Genomic DNA, 12098 nt, shown 5'->3' with positions numbered 1-12098 from the left:
CCATTTAAAAGGGAAATCAGAGTCAGAAGAGGTGCTTGAAACTAGTCCAAATAAAGAAACATAAGATGTAGCACATTATAGATGAACATGGGAATGTTACATCAACTCCATTGGCTGCTAGTCTGCTACCGAGCACAATTCAAAGTGCTGGTTTTAGCCTATAAAGCCCTAAATGGTTCTGGCCCAGCTGACCTATCCGAACACATCTCCCTCTATGAAACATCTCAGAAATTAAGATCTTCTGGGGAGGTCCTGCTCTTGGTCCTGCCTCCTTCCCAGGTGCAGTTGGTGGGGACAAGAGACAGGGTCTTCTCAGTGGTGGCCCCTCGGCTGTGGAACTCCCTCCATAGTGACATCAGATTAGCCCCCTCCCTCCTGACCTTTAGGGAAAAAAACCCTGAAAACTTGGATGTGGGACCAAGCTTATGGATAATTGATTGATACAATATGTGAACATGGAATGGTGCAATGGTAACTGGAATGGCCTGAACTACGATATTGGATTATGTGATTTTAATCATTTTAATTTTGATAGGTTTTTAGTGGTGTTTTTTTTTCCATGTCAGGAGTAACTTGAGAAACTGCAAGTTGCTTGTGGTGTGAGAGAATTGGTTGTCTGCAAGGACGTTGCCCAGGGGATGCCTGAATGTTTGGTGTTTTACCATCCTTGTGGGAGGCTTCCCTCATGTCCCCGCATGGAGAGCTGGAGCTGACAGAGGGAGCTCAACCTGCTCTTCCCAGATTCAAACCACTAGTCTGTCGGTCAGCAGTCCTACTGGCACAAAGGTTTAACCCATTGCACCACTGGGGGCTCCAAGGTGGACATGTAATAATAATAATAATTAGAGTAAAATAATAAATGTAATAAAAATAATAGAGTAAAATAATACGTGTAATAATAACAGTAATAATATAGTAAAATAATGTAAATATAATAATATAGTAAAATAATGTAAATAATAATAATAATAATAATAATAATAATAATAGTGTAAAACAAGATAAGCAGAGGCTGGATGGCCATCTGTCAGGGGTGATTTGAATGCAATATTCCTGCTTCTTGGCAGGGGGTTGGACTGGATGGCCCATGAGGTCTCTTCCAACTCTTTGATTCTATGATTCTATGATTCTATGTAATTGGCCGTCTGCAACGACATTGCCCAAGGGACACCTGGATGTTCGATGCTTTACCATCCTTGTGGGAGGCTTCCCTCATGTCCCTGCATGGGGAGCTGGAGTTGACAGAGGGAGCTCAGCCCGCTCTCCCTGGATTCAAACTGCTGACCTGTTGGTCAACAGTCCTCCCAGCACAAGGGTTTAACCCATTGCACCACTGGGGGCTCCTTTTAGCGGGTATTTTAATGTATATGTTTTTATTTGCTGGATATGTATTGTATGTAATGTATGGCATCAAAATGTGCTTTTATGTGCGCCATTCTGAGTCCCCTTTGGGGTTGAGAAGTGCGGGATATATATATATATAGAGAGAGAGAGAGAGAGAGCATATAAATAAATCAACAAATAAATAATAAATAAACCATAATTTCCAATTAAATCTACATTGGCCCAAAATATTTGATTTCTTGACTTCCCAAAAATACAAATTTACAAAATTATTTCTAATCTGGCATTGTGTTTTGTTTTACAGGAAAAATGTCTTTTGATAGCAACCTACTCTTCTTTTATATTTTACTCTTAATATTTGAATTCTAAAAGGTGCTGTGTTAATCATAGGTTTCAAATTCATTAACCACAGGTGTCTTTATTTGTCATTGTTAATTTTTTTGTAAGCTAGCTTTTTTTGGTGGGGGTGGGGAGTGGGGTATAAATAAGTAATGGAACAGGATGGAGTGAAATATATGTGTCAAAATTGGTTTTTTCCAGGGTACGTCTTGTTCTTTCTACCATGGAGCCCATAAGCTGAGTGAGCACCACCTCTTTCAATTTGCCCAAATGAAATACCAAACCTGGGACATTGAAGATCTAGTGCGCTTGGGAAAGAAGCTCCGAGCATGTCCTTATTTTGCTGCTCGGGAACTTATGGGGCCAGCGGACATTGTCTTTTGTCCTTACAACTACCTTTTAGACCCACAAATAAGGGAAAGTGTGAGTATATTGCAGAGCAAACTGAGTTTGCTTCCATTAATTAAATAAATGCTGTTTGATTATAGTATAGTTTACTTACATTTGCCACCAAACCCCTTAAAATTAGTGAATTCGATTTCAAATGAATATTAAACAAGGAAATAATCCATTAATGCTAGCTCATGCCAACCACCAGAAGGAAGACAATTCCCCATGTATTTGATTTCAAATATTTTTGCTGGCTTTATGAAGTTGAAGATAATATCCAGGCATTTTTTTTTTGGCAGATGGAAATTAATTTGAAGGACCAGGTGGTCATTTTGGATGAAGCTCACAACATTGAGGACTGTGCCCGTGAATCAGCCAGCTTCAGTGTGACAGAAGCTCAGCTCCAAATGGCTAGAGAAGAGCTGGACGCCATGGTCAACAACAACATCAGGAAACAGGACCACGAGCCGTTGCGTGCCGTGTGCTATAGTCTGACAAAGTAAGAGACAGAAAATTCAGCAGTTGATATTAATAAACGGCTATTTAATAAGGATGTCCAACTCTGATTCAACCATTATTCTAACTTCCTTCAATGTAAATGTGCTTACTATCCTTCCAATAATAATAATAGTAATAATAATAACAACAACAACTTTATTTCTACCCCGTCACCATCTCCCCGATGGGGACTCGGAGCGGCTTACATGGGGCCAAGTCTGGACAACATAATACAGCAATAAAATCAAAACATATACAACAAACAACAACAGCATTATCAAAATAATATTAAAAGAGAAAAAAAAACATTCCAATAAACACAATCACAGTAAGGATGACATAGTAAAATAATAAATGTAATGATAATAATAGAGTAAAATAAAGGAAATGTAATATTAACAGTAATAATAGAGTAAAATAATAAATGTAATAATAGAGTAAAATAATAAATGAAATAATAATAAAGTTAAATTAGAAATGTAGTAATAATAGAGTAAAATAATAAATGTTACAACAATTTATTTATTTACATTTATTTACAGTATTTATATTCCGCCCTTCTCACCCCACAGGGGACTCAGGGTGGATTACAATGTACACATATATGGCAAACATTCAATGCCAAAGACACACAACAGATACAGACAGTCAGAGGCTATTTAACTTTTTTCTGGCCGCCAGGGGAGCTGTCACTTTCATCGTCCATCTGCCACACTGATGAAGTACTTCCGCATTCCCCGCATGCTTTGCTGCAGTGCTTTGCTGGTATCTTTTTTATGGCCTCATAAATTAGTTAAATTAGCCTCCCCACACATAGGTGGTACCTAATTTTCCTACTTGACAGATGCAACTGTCTTTCAGGTTGCAAAGGTCCACAACAAGCAACACAATTGGTCGGAAGCTCACTCCGACCCAGGCTGGCTTCAAACTCATGACCTTTTGGTCAGAAGTGATCTTAATGCAGCTGACACCCAGACAGCTGCACCACAGAGTAAAATAATAAATAATCTTGACTTGACTATAAGCCAAGAGGGGCTTTTTCAGTCTAAAAACAGGGCTGAAAAACTAGGTTTATATTTGAGTATATACAGTATATTAATCATTAGTAATTAGATCAGGTGAAGCATCCGTAGTCCCCATAATATGCATATTATCTGGTCGGCCAAATGTCATAGTCGTTTGCATTAGCTGTCTCAATGTGTGGCACAACCTAGCCTTGCAAGTGTCGAACAGTTCGTTCTGTCAACAATTTCAGGGAGAAAACAATTCCAGGGAAAATACTCTTTTTAAGGGATCCAATTTTTTCCTACAAAACACAACTCCTCGCACTATAAACATGTTATCGCCTTGGTTATCTGTTGTATTTCTTTATTCCCAGCTGGTTAAAGGAAACCTGTGGTCAGTTGATAGAACGAGATTATGAGACATCTAGTAAAGTCTGGAGTGGAAGGCAAATGGTGACACTCTTCCACACTATGGGAATAACGAATGCTTCATTCCCCTTCTTGCAGGTAAGAATGCAGGAAATTGCCTTATACTACGTCTGTCCACATTCTCAGCAATGTTTCCGCTATGATTCGACATGGTTTAAGGCAAAGTTATTCCTATCCCTACCTTGGAGGTCCCAGGTTTCCCCTGTTGGTCTCCCATCCAAGTGCTAACGAATCCAAAATCAGATATCCTTAGTGTTTTGAACTGGGACTACAATCTGGGAGTCGCAGAAAAAGACAAAATAGAATTTTCCTAGCTGTAGTTTTTTTTAGTCTGCAAATTCTCCAGTTTTGGATGATGTGGTGGGAAAAACACCCACAAATTTTACATCCATTTATGTATTTATTTACCACACTTGTACAGTTATTTTTCTTCTCACTCCAAAGGGGACTCGGAGCAGCCTTACGAAGGCAACTGTTCGATGCCACGCATATCCACATCGATAAATAAACAAATGCATTAAAATGTAACAGTGGAAGCCTTTTTAAATTATGGATCTACTATCTGTTCTCTAGCGACATTTAGCTGCTGTTCTGGAAAAAGAAGAAAAAGTACCCCTTTTCCATGGCGGAGAAGAAGTCATTTCTATTCCGGTTATCAGCCCTCCGACTCAGATCGTCCTCAAAGGCCTATTCATGGTGTTGCAGTATCTTTTCCGAGAGAACTACAGGTCAGTGAAGTGACCTCCTTCTTTCCACTATGATTATATGCACACATTCATGTTGCACGTATATTTCAGGCCTTTGATCACAGAGTTGTGTTTGTTTTAGGTTTGCAGATGACTACAGAGTTGCTTTGCAGCAAACCTACGCCTGGACAAATGTGACTCCAGCGGATGCTCCAGATGCAAAAGGGTTTTTTGCCCGATCGAAAAGGAAGTCGCGACACAAAGTGCCAGTGCATAATCTCAACTTCTGGTGCTTGAATCCAGCTGTGGTAAGATGACCTGTGGGTCCAGTATGGCTGCGTTGGGGCCGATACCCATAGAGAAATATAGGAGTCCCACTGACTTGTTTGTTCGTCCTGTAATGTCCGGAAGGTTCTGTGTTTCTCCTAGATCTCATGGTGGTTTGGGGGAAAGTTCTTTAAGTTTTCGTTTGCAGAAGCCCTGGCTATTGCATCCCTGTTTACTTACTGTATATATTTGAGTATAAGCTAAGTTTTTCAGCCCCTTTTTTAAGGTTGAAAAAGTCCCCCTCAGCTGATACCCGGGTCAAAGTTATTTATTATTTTACTCTGTTATTATTATTTTGATTACATTTATTATTTTACTCTATTTATTATTATCATTACTAGTAGTAATAGTAGTTATTATTTTTCTCTATTATTATTACATTTATGATTTTACTCTATTTGTTATTCTTATTATGGAGCCCCCGGTGGAGCAGTGGGTTAAACCCCTGTGCTGGCAGGACTGAATACTGACAGGTCGCAGGTTCGAATCCGGGAGAGGCGGATGAGCTCCCTCTATCAGCTCCAGCTCCTCATGCGGGGACATGAGAGAAGCCTCCCACAAGGATAATAAAAACATCAAATCATCCAGGCGTCCCCTGGGCAACGTCCTTGCAGACAGCCAATTCTCTCACACCAGAAGCGACTTGCAGTTTCTCAGGTCGCTCCTGACATGACCAAAATTCTTATTATAGCATTTATTATTTTACTCTATTATTATTACATTTATTATTTTACTCTTATTTATTATTTTTATATTTTTACTCTATTATTATTACATTTACATTATTTTTCTCTAGTATTATTACACTTATGATTTTACTCTATTTGTTATTCTTATTATAACATTTATTATTTTACTCTATTATTATTACATTATTTTACTCTTATTTATTATTTTTATATTTTTACTCTATTATTATTACATTTACATTATTTTCCTCTAGTATTATTACACTTATGATTTTACTCTATTTGTTATTCTTATTATAACACTTATTATTTTACTCTATTATTATTACATTTATTATTTTACTCTTATTTATTATTGTTATATTTTTACTCTATTATTATTACATTTACATTATTTTTCTCTAGTATTATTACATTTATGATTTTACTCTATTTGTTATTCTTATTATAACATTTATTATTTTACTCTTATTTATTATTGTTATATTTTTACTCTATTATTATTACATTTATGATTTTACTTTATTGCTGTTATCATTATATTTATTATTTTACTCTATTATTATATTTATTATTTTATGTTATTATTGTTGTTATTATTACTTTTATTATTTTTCTCTATTATTACTGTTATTATTACATTTCCATTATTTTACTCTATTACTGTTATTGTTATCACATTTATTATTTTCCTCTCATTATTATTATTTGAATGATACGTAAGCACATTTACATTGAAGGAGGTTAGATAATGGTTTCATCAAAGTTGGACAATCTTAAATTGCAGTTTTATGTAAATATCCAAAAACATTTAACCAATTGATGCTTCAATTCATGTAGTTTTATTGTTATCTATTTTTATTTTGAAATTGACTAGCAGCTGCTGCATTTCCCACCCTCAGCTTTAGACTCGAGTCAAAACATTTTTCCAGTTTTTTGGGGGTAAAATTAGGTGCTTCGGTTTATATTTAAGTCAGCTTATACTCGAGTATATACAGAGTATTCTTTTTAGCTGGAAGTAGTGAGGATCCGAACTAAAACTTTCCTTGTACATGAAAGAAAGGAACAGTTGTAGCCAATCGATACCAATATGGTGCCAGGTTGTTGTTTTTTGGCACATGATAAAAACAAATGCAGGTCCCCCACTTCCGATGGCTTAGGAAGTATTGATGTAAATGATTTGTGATTGGGTGTCTTGCAATCTCCTTTTAGCCCTATAAACAGGCATTTTTAAGAGTTAAATTGGGCTCTTCATTCTCCGCAGGCCTTCTCTGACTTGAGCGGAAATGTGAGATCCATTGTTTTGACCTCCGGGACCCTTTCTCCAATGGATTCCTTTTCTTCTGAGCTTGGTGTGAAGTTTTCCATTCAGCTTGAAGCAAACCATGTCATTCAGAACTCGCAGGTATGGCTGTTTCCTTCATGGGCGGATTTACCTTTGTGATCAAGAGTGATATATAGAACCAAGATTCTACTACAATATAGTTTTATCAGGCTGTTTCCTTTGGGAAATATAAATCTCCATAACCTTTTGGAAAATGGCATTCATAACCTTTTGGAAAAACCAAAGGATCTTTTGGAAAGGCATGACCTTGTTAGAAATCATAACCTTTTGTAAAGTATGATCTTGAGAAGAGTTGAAAACTTGCTTGAGTCAATATTCTCCTTAGTGGTAAATATCCACTAGTATTCATGCCAGGCAGTTAGGTTTCTCAGCTGTTAGACTGTTTATTTATTTATTTATTTGTCGTGTCAGGGCAACCACCAATTATATTACATTTCTAACAGAACAAAGCAAGCAAACAGACAAAATACAAAATTTGTCAGTTTGGTAGTTGGTTAAATGTCCTTTGACCAGTATCTGGCCACTTGGGAGTGCCTCTGGTGTTGCCGCAAAAAGGTCCTCCATGCATGTGGCAGGGCTCAGGTTGCATTGCAGCAGGTGGTCAGTGGTTTGCTCCTCTCCACACTCGCATGTCGAGGATTCCACTTTGTAGCCCCATTTCTGAAGGTTGACTCTGCATCTCGTGGTGCCAGAGCGCAGTCTGTTCAGCGCCTTTCTAGTTGCCCAGTCCTCTGTGTGCCCAGGGGGGAGTCTCTCGTTTGGTATCAGCCATTGGTTGAGATTCTGGGTTTGAGCCTGCCACTTTTGGACTCTCACTTGCTGAGGTGTTCCAGCAAGTGTCTCTGTAGATCTTAGAAAACTAGCTGTTAGACTGATATACCTAGATATCTCTTTGAACTGTTAGGAACTGTAATTCATATTGTAGTCAGGAGACTTCGGTGACGCAATGGGTTAAACCCTTGTGCCAGCTGAACTGTTGACCTGAAGGTCGGTGGTTTGAATCTGGGGAGTGGGGTGAGCCCCCATCTATCCGTTCCAGCTTCTCCTGTGCGGACATAAGAGAAGCCTCCCACAGGATGGTAGAACATCTGGGCATTTCCTGGGCAATGTCCTTGCAGTCGGCCAATTCTCTCACAACAGAAGCGACTTGCAGTTTCTGAAGTCACACAAAAAAAAGTGCAAAATCAACGTGAATGTTTACTTCCTAAATGCAGACTGCTGTCTTGTTAAATTGTCTTAAATGATAGCAAGCGTCAAATACAGATTCTTTCAACAATACTCAGATATCGTATAGAATTCCATGTTAGGGAAACAGCGAAAATTGTTGGTAGATTCCTACTGCAGAGTCTCGGAGGAAAAAGTCAGGTATTCGGAAATAAATAAATAAACAACTGGACCAGAGCCAATATCTGTGTTTGCAGAAAAATATTTTTAGATTCCTAACTAAATAGACGGTGTCCTGTTTTGTGCACAAGGAGGCCGATGGGCTGTTCCCTTCAGACGGCAGCTGGAGGTGTCGTTTTTTGGATGCTCCCCTCCAGAAAGCAAATACCCCCTCACTCTTACAAGTAAATGATTGTTAAATATGGTTCTGTAGGCACAGTCCAATCTGTCAGCTTCTTTGCCTTCACATGTTTATGCGACATAATTCTGTCCCTTGATAAAAAATCGTGAAGTGATCGCTCCCTAAGTTTTGTAACCTCGTTTTTACGATCTCAAAGCCATGACAGCCCTTCACATTAAGCTACTATTCACTTTTTTCACACACCTTTCTTTCTCCTTCAGACATTCCTTACAAGACTGCAATGTGTTTGCTACCCCTGATATTTATTTGTCGTGTCAGGGCAACCAGTCAACTGTATTACATTTCTAATAGAACAAAACAAACAGACAAAATACAAAATTTGCGAGTTTGGTAGTTGATTAAATGTCCTTTGACCAGTATCTGTCCACTTGGAGTGCTTCTGGTGTTGCCGCAAGAAGGTCCTCCATTGTGCATGTGGCAGGGCTCAGGTTGCATTGCAGCAGGTGGTCTGTGGTTTGCTCTTCTTCACACTCGCATGTCGTGGATTCCACTCTGTGGCCCCATTTCTTGAGGTTGGCTCTGCATCTCGTGGTGCCAGAGCGCAGTCTGTTCAGTGCCTTCCAAGTCGCCCAGTCTTCTGTGTGCCCAGGGGGGAGTCTCTCATCTGGTATCAGCCATTGGTTGAAGTTCTGGGTTTGAGCCTGCCATTTTTGGACTCTCGCTTGCTGAGGTGTTCCAGCGAGTGTCATCTGTAGGTCTTAGAAAACTATTTACCCCTGATAACATCCAGAGACATTATATGATTTCATAAGGTCTTTGGTCTTCAAAGCTGGTTTTGAATCTGGCTTTGTATTTGAATCTCTTGTAAAACGTCATTTAAAATTGGTTTTTCAAATTAGCTTTGAAGAAATGTCATTCTCTTTTTCGTTGGGCACTCAAGTGATTAACAATACTTCTATCTAACGAGTAAAATAAGAACATGTAGTTTCCATATAATCTTGTTTGTTTATTTATTTACGACATTTATATGCCGCCCTTCCTACCCCAAAGGGTACTCAGAGCGGCTTACAAAATATATATACATACAATATATTAAATTATTAGCATAGTACAATATTAGTATTATATATTACTATATTGTACTACACCATTATATTGTAATATTGTTAGTAATATTACATGTAATATCAAATATATAATTATAATATTGTATTATTATTATTAGTATTATATGGTATTACATTATGATATTATAAATATGATATGTATATACAATATATTATATTATTAGTAAAGCACAGGAGACAATGTATCATTATAATTGTATTGTATTACATTATAATACTATACAATATTTTATATTATATTATTAGTAAAGCACAGGAGACAAGATTTAACTGTCTTGTTATACTAGTGGACAGAAAATAGGGGGTGAAAAATCAGGCTGTCCACTTTCCAGCTCCTGTTCATCGAAAGGCAATGAGAGTAGTAGGTCTGACAGCCTATTCGCCTGGAAGGAATTGCTGGTTGCCCTCAGGGATTGCTTGAATATCTGACACTGGGCTGCCCTTCCTCATAAATACCTTGATTTAATTCACCCATAGATTTTAGAATGAACATTTCTAATAATCTAATTTACTATATTCTCTTCCTCTATATCTCTCAACCTTCCTAATGCCACGACCCCTGAATACAATTCTTCATAAAATTATTTTCGTTGCAACTTCACAACTGTAATTTGGCTGCTGTTATGAGTCGTCATGTAAATATCTGATATACAGGATGTCTTTTCATTCACTGGACCAAATACCTGATAAGCTCAAATTTGAATACTGATGCAGTTGGAGAGGCATTTGATTTGGGAGTTGTGGATGCTGGGATTTATTGTTCACCTACAATCAAAGAGCATTCTGAACCCCACCAATGATGGAAGTGAACCAAACTTGGCACACAGAACTCCCACGACCAACAGAAAATACCGGAAGGGTTTCGTGGGCATTGACCTTGAGTTTTGGAGTTTTAGTTCACCTACATCCAGAGAGCACTGTGGACTCAAACAATGATAGATCTGGACCAAAACTTGGCATGAATACTCAAGAGGCCCAAATGTGAACACTGATGGAGTTTGGGGAAAATAGAGCTTGACATTTGGGAGTTGTAATTGCTGGGATTTATAGTTCACCTTCAATCAAAGAGCATTGTGCACACCACCAACGATGGAAGTGAACCAAACTTGGCACACAGAACTCCCACGACCAACAGAAAATACCGGAAGGGTTTCGTGGGCATTGACCTTGAGTTTTGGAGTTTTAGTTCACCTACATCCAGAGAGCACTGTGGACTCAAACAATGATGAATCTGGACCAAAACTTGGCATGAATACTCAAGAGGCCCAAATGTGAACACTGATGGAGTTTGGGGAAAATAGAGCTTGACATTTGGGAGTTGTAGTTGCTGGGATTTATAGTTCGCCTACAATCAAAGAGCATTCTGAGCCCCACCAATGATAGAACTGGGCCAAACTTCCCCATGACCAACAGAAAATACTGTGTTTGGTGACCCCTCTGACACCCCCTCGCAACCCCTCCAGGGTCCCAACCCCCAGGTTGAGAAACACAGCTTTAAGTCTTCAACTGCACCTGTTTTGACCTCCTCTTCCCTGTAGTAAGGCCAGTAATAAAACTTCTCTCCCAACAGGTGTGGGTTGGTACTGTTGGAGCCGGTCCCAAAGGCAGGTCTTTATGCGCCACTTTCCAGCACACAGAAACCTTTGAATTCCAGGACGAAGTGGGAGAGCTTCTGCTTTCGGTTTGCCAGACCATCAGCCATGGCGTTTTATGCTTTTTGCCATCATACAAGGTAAATACTCATCTGCTAGAGATATTCACTGTCCATCCGTCCGTCCACAAGAAAACCTGTTTGAGTATTATTATTGGAGCTTTCTGCTCTGGCTTTTTCGGTTCCTCATCTATTTATACCAAGTAATTGGAGAATGCTTAGAGACATAGAAATCGCTTTAAAAGAAAACACCAATTATTTGTTTATTTATGTTTGTATTGCATTTTGATCCTGCTTTATCTCAACCCCGGAGGAGATGCAGAGTGGTTTCCAAATTGGCAATATTCAATGCTGCATTAAACATAAAACATACAAATGGTTCCGGCCCAGCTTACCTGTCTGAATGTATCTCCACCTATGAACCACCTTGGAGATTAAGATCTTCTCGGTCCCGCCTCCTTTGCATGTTCGACTGGTGGGAATGAGAGACAGGGCCTTCTCAGTGGTGGCCCCTTGGCTGTGGAACTCCCAGAGCAGCCCATTCCCTCCTGGCCTTCAGAAGGAAAGTAAAAACTTTGCTTTGGGATCAAGCCTATGGAGATTAACTATAGCGCAATAACAGCTATGGAATATGTGCAATGATTGTTGGAACAGCCCCGGATTACGATTGAGGACGTAAGGTAAAAGTAAAGGTTTTCCCCTGACACTAAGTCCAGTCGTGTCCAACTCTGGGAGTTGGTGCTC

At 38.8% G+C, this 12098-nt stretch overlaps 1 protein-coding gene across 1 annotated transcript in view; it reads left to right on the top strand.

Annotated features, from left to right (window-relative positions):
* BRIP1 (BRCA1 interacting helicase 1) overlaps window positions 1-12098 on the top strand; it is a 137844-nt gene that overhangs the window by 39119 nt on the left and 86627 nt on the right. Inside the window, exons 8-14 of the mRNA XM_067472146.1 lie at window positions 1885-2106; window positions 2373-2572; window positions 3950-4082; window positions 4578-4732; window positions 4833-4998; window positions 6971-7111; window positions 11274-11435. Of these exons, the coding sequence (XP_067328247.1) occupies window positions 1885-2106; window positions 2373-2572; window positions 3950-4082; window positions 4578-4732; window positions 4833-4998; window positions 6971-7111; window positions 11274-11435 (1179 nt within the window). The remainder of the gene's footprint in view (window positions 1-1884; window positions 2107-2372; window positions 2573-3949; window positions 4083-4577; window positions 4733-4832; window positions 4999-6970; window positions 7112-11273; window positions 11436-12098) is intronic.

This window comes from Anolis sagrei, chromosome 11, assembly GCF_037176765.1.
Source record: "Anolis sagrei isolate rAnoSag1 chromosome 11, rAnoSag1.mat, whole genome shotgun sequence".
NCBI lineage: Eukaryota > Metazoa > Chordata > Lepidosauria > Squamata > Dactyloidae > Anolis > Anolis sagrei.
The sequence above is the reverse complement of the archived record's forward strand: the minus strand, read 5'-3'. Positions and strand labels throughout refer to the sequence as shown.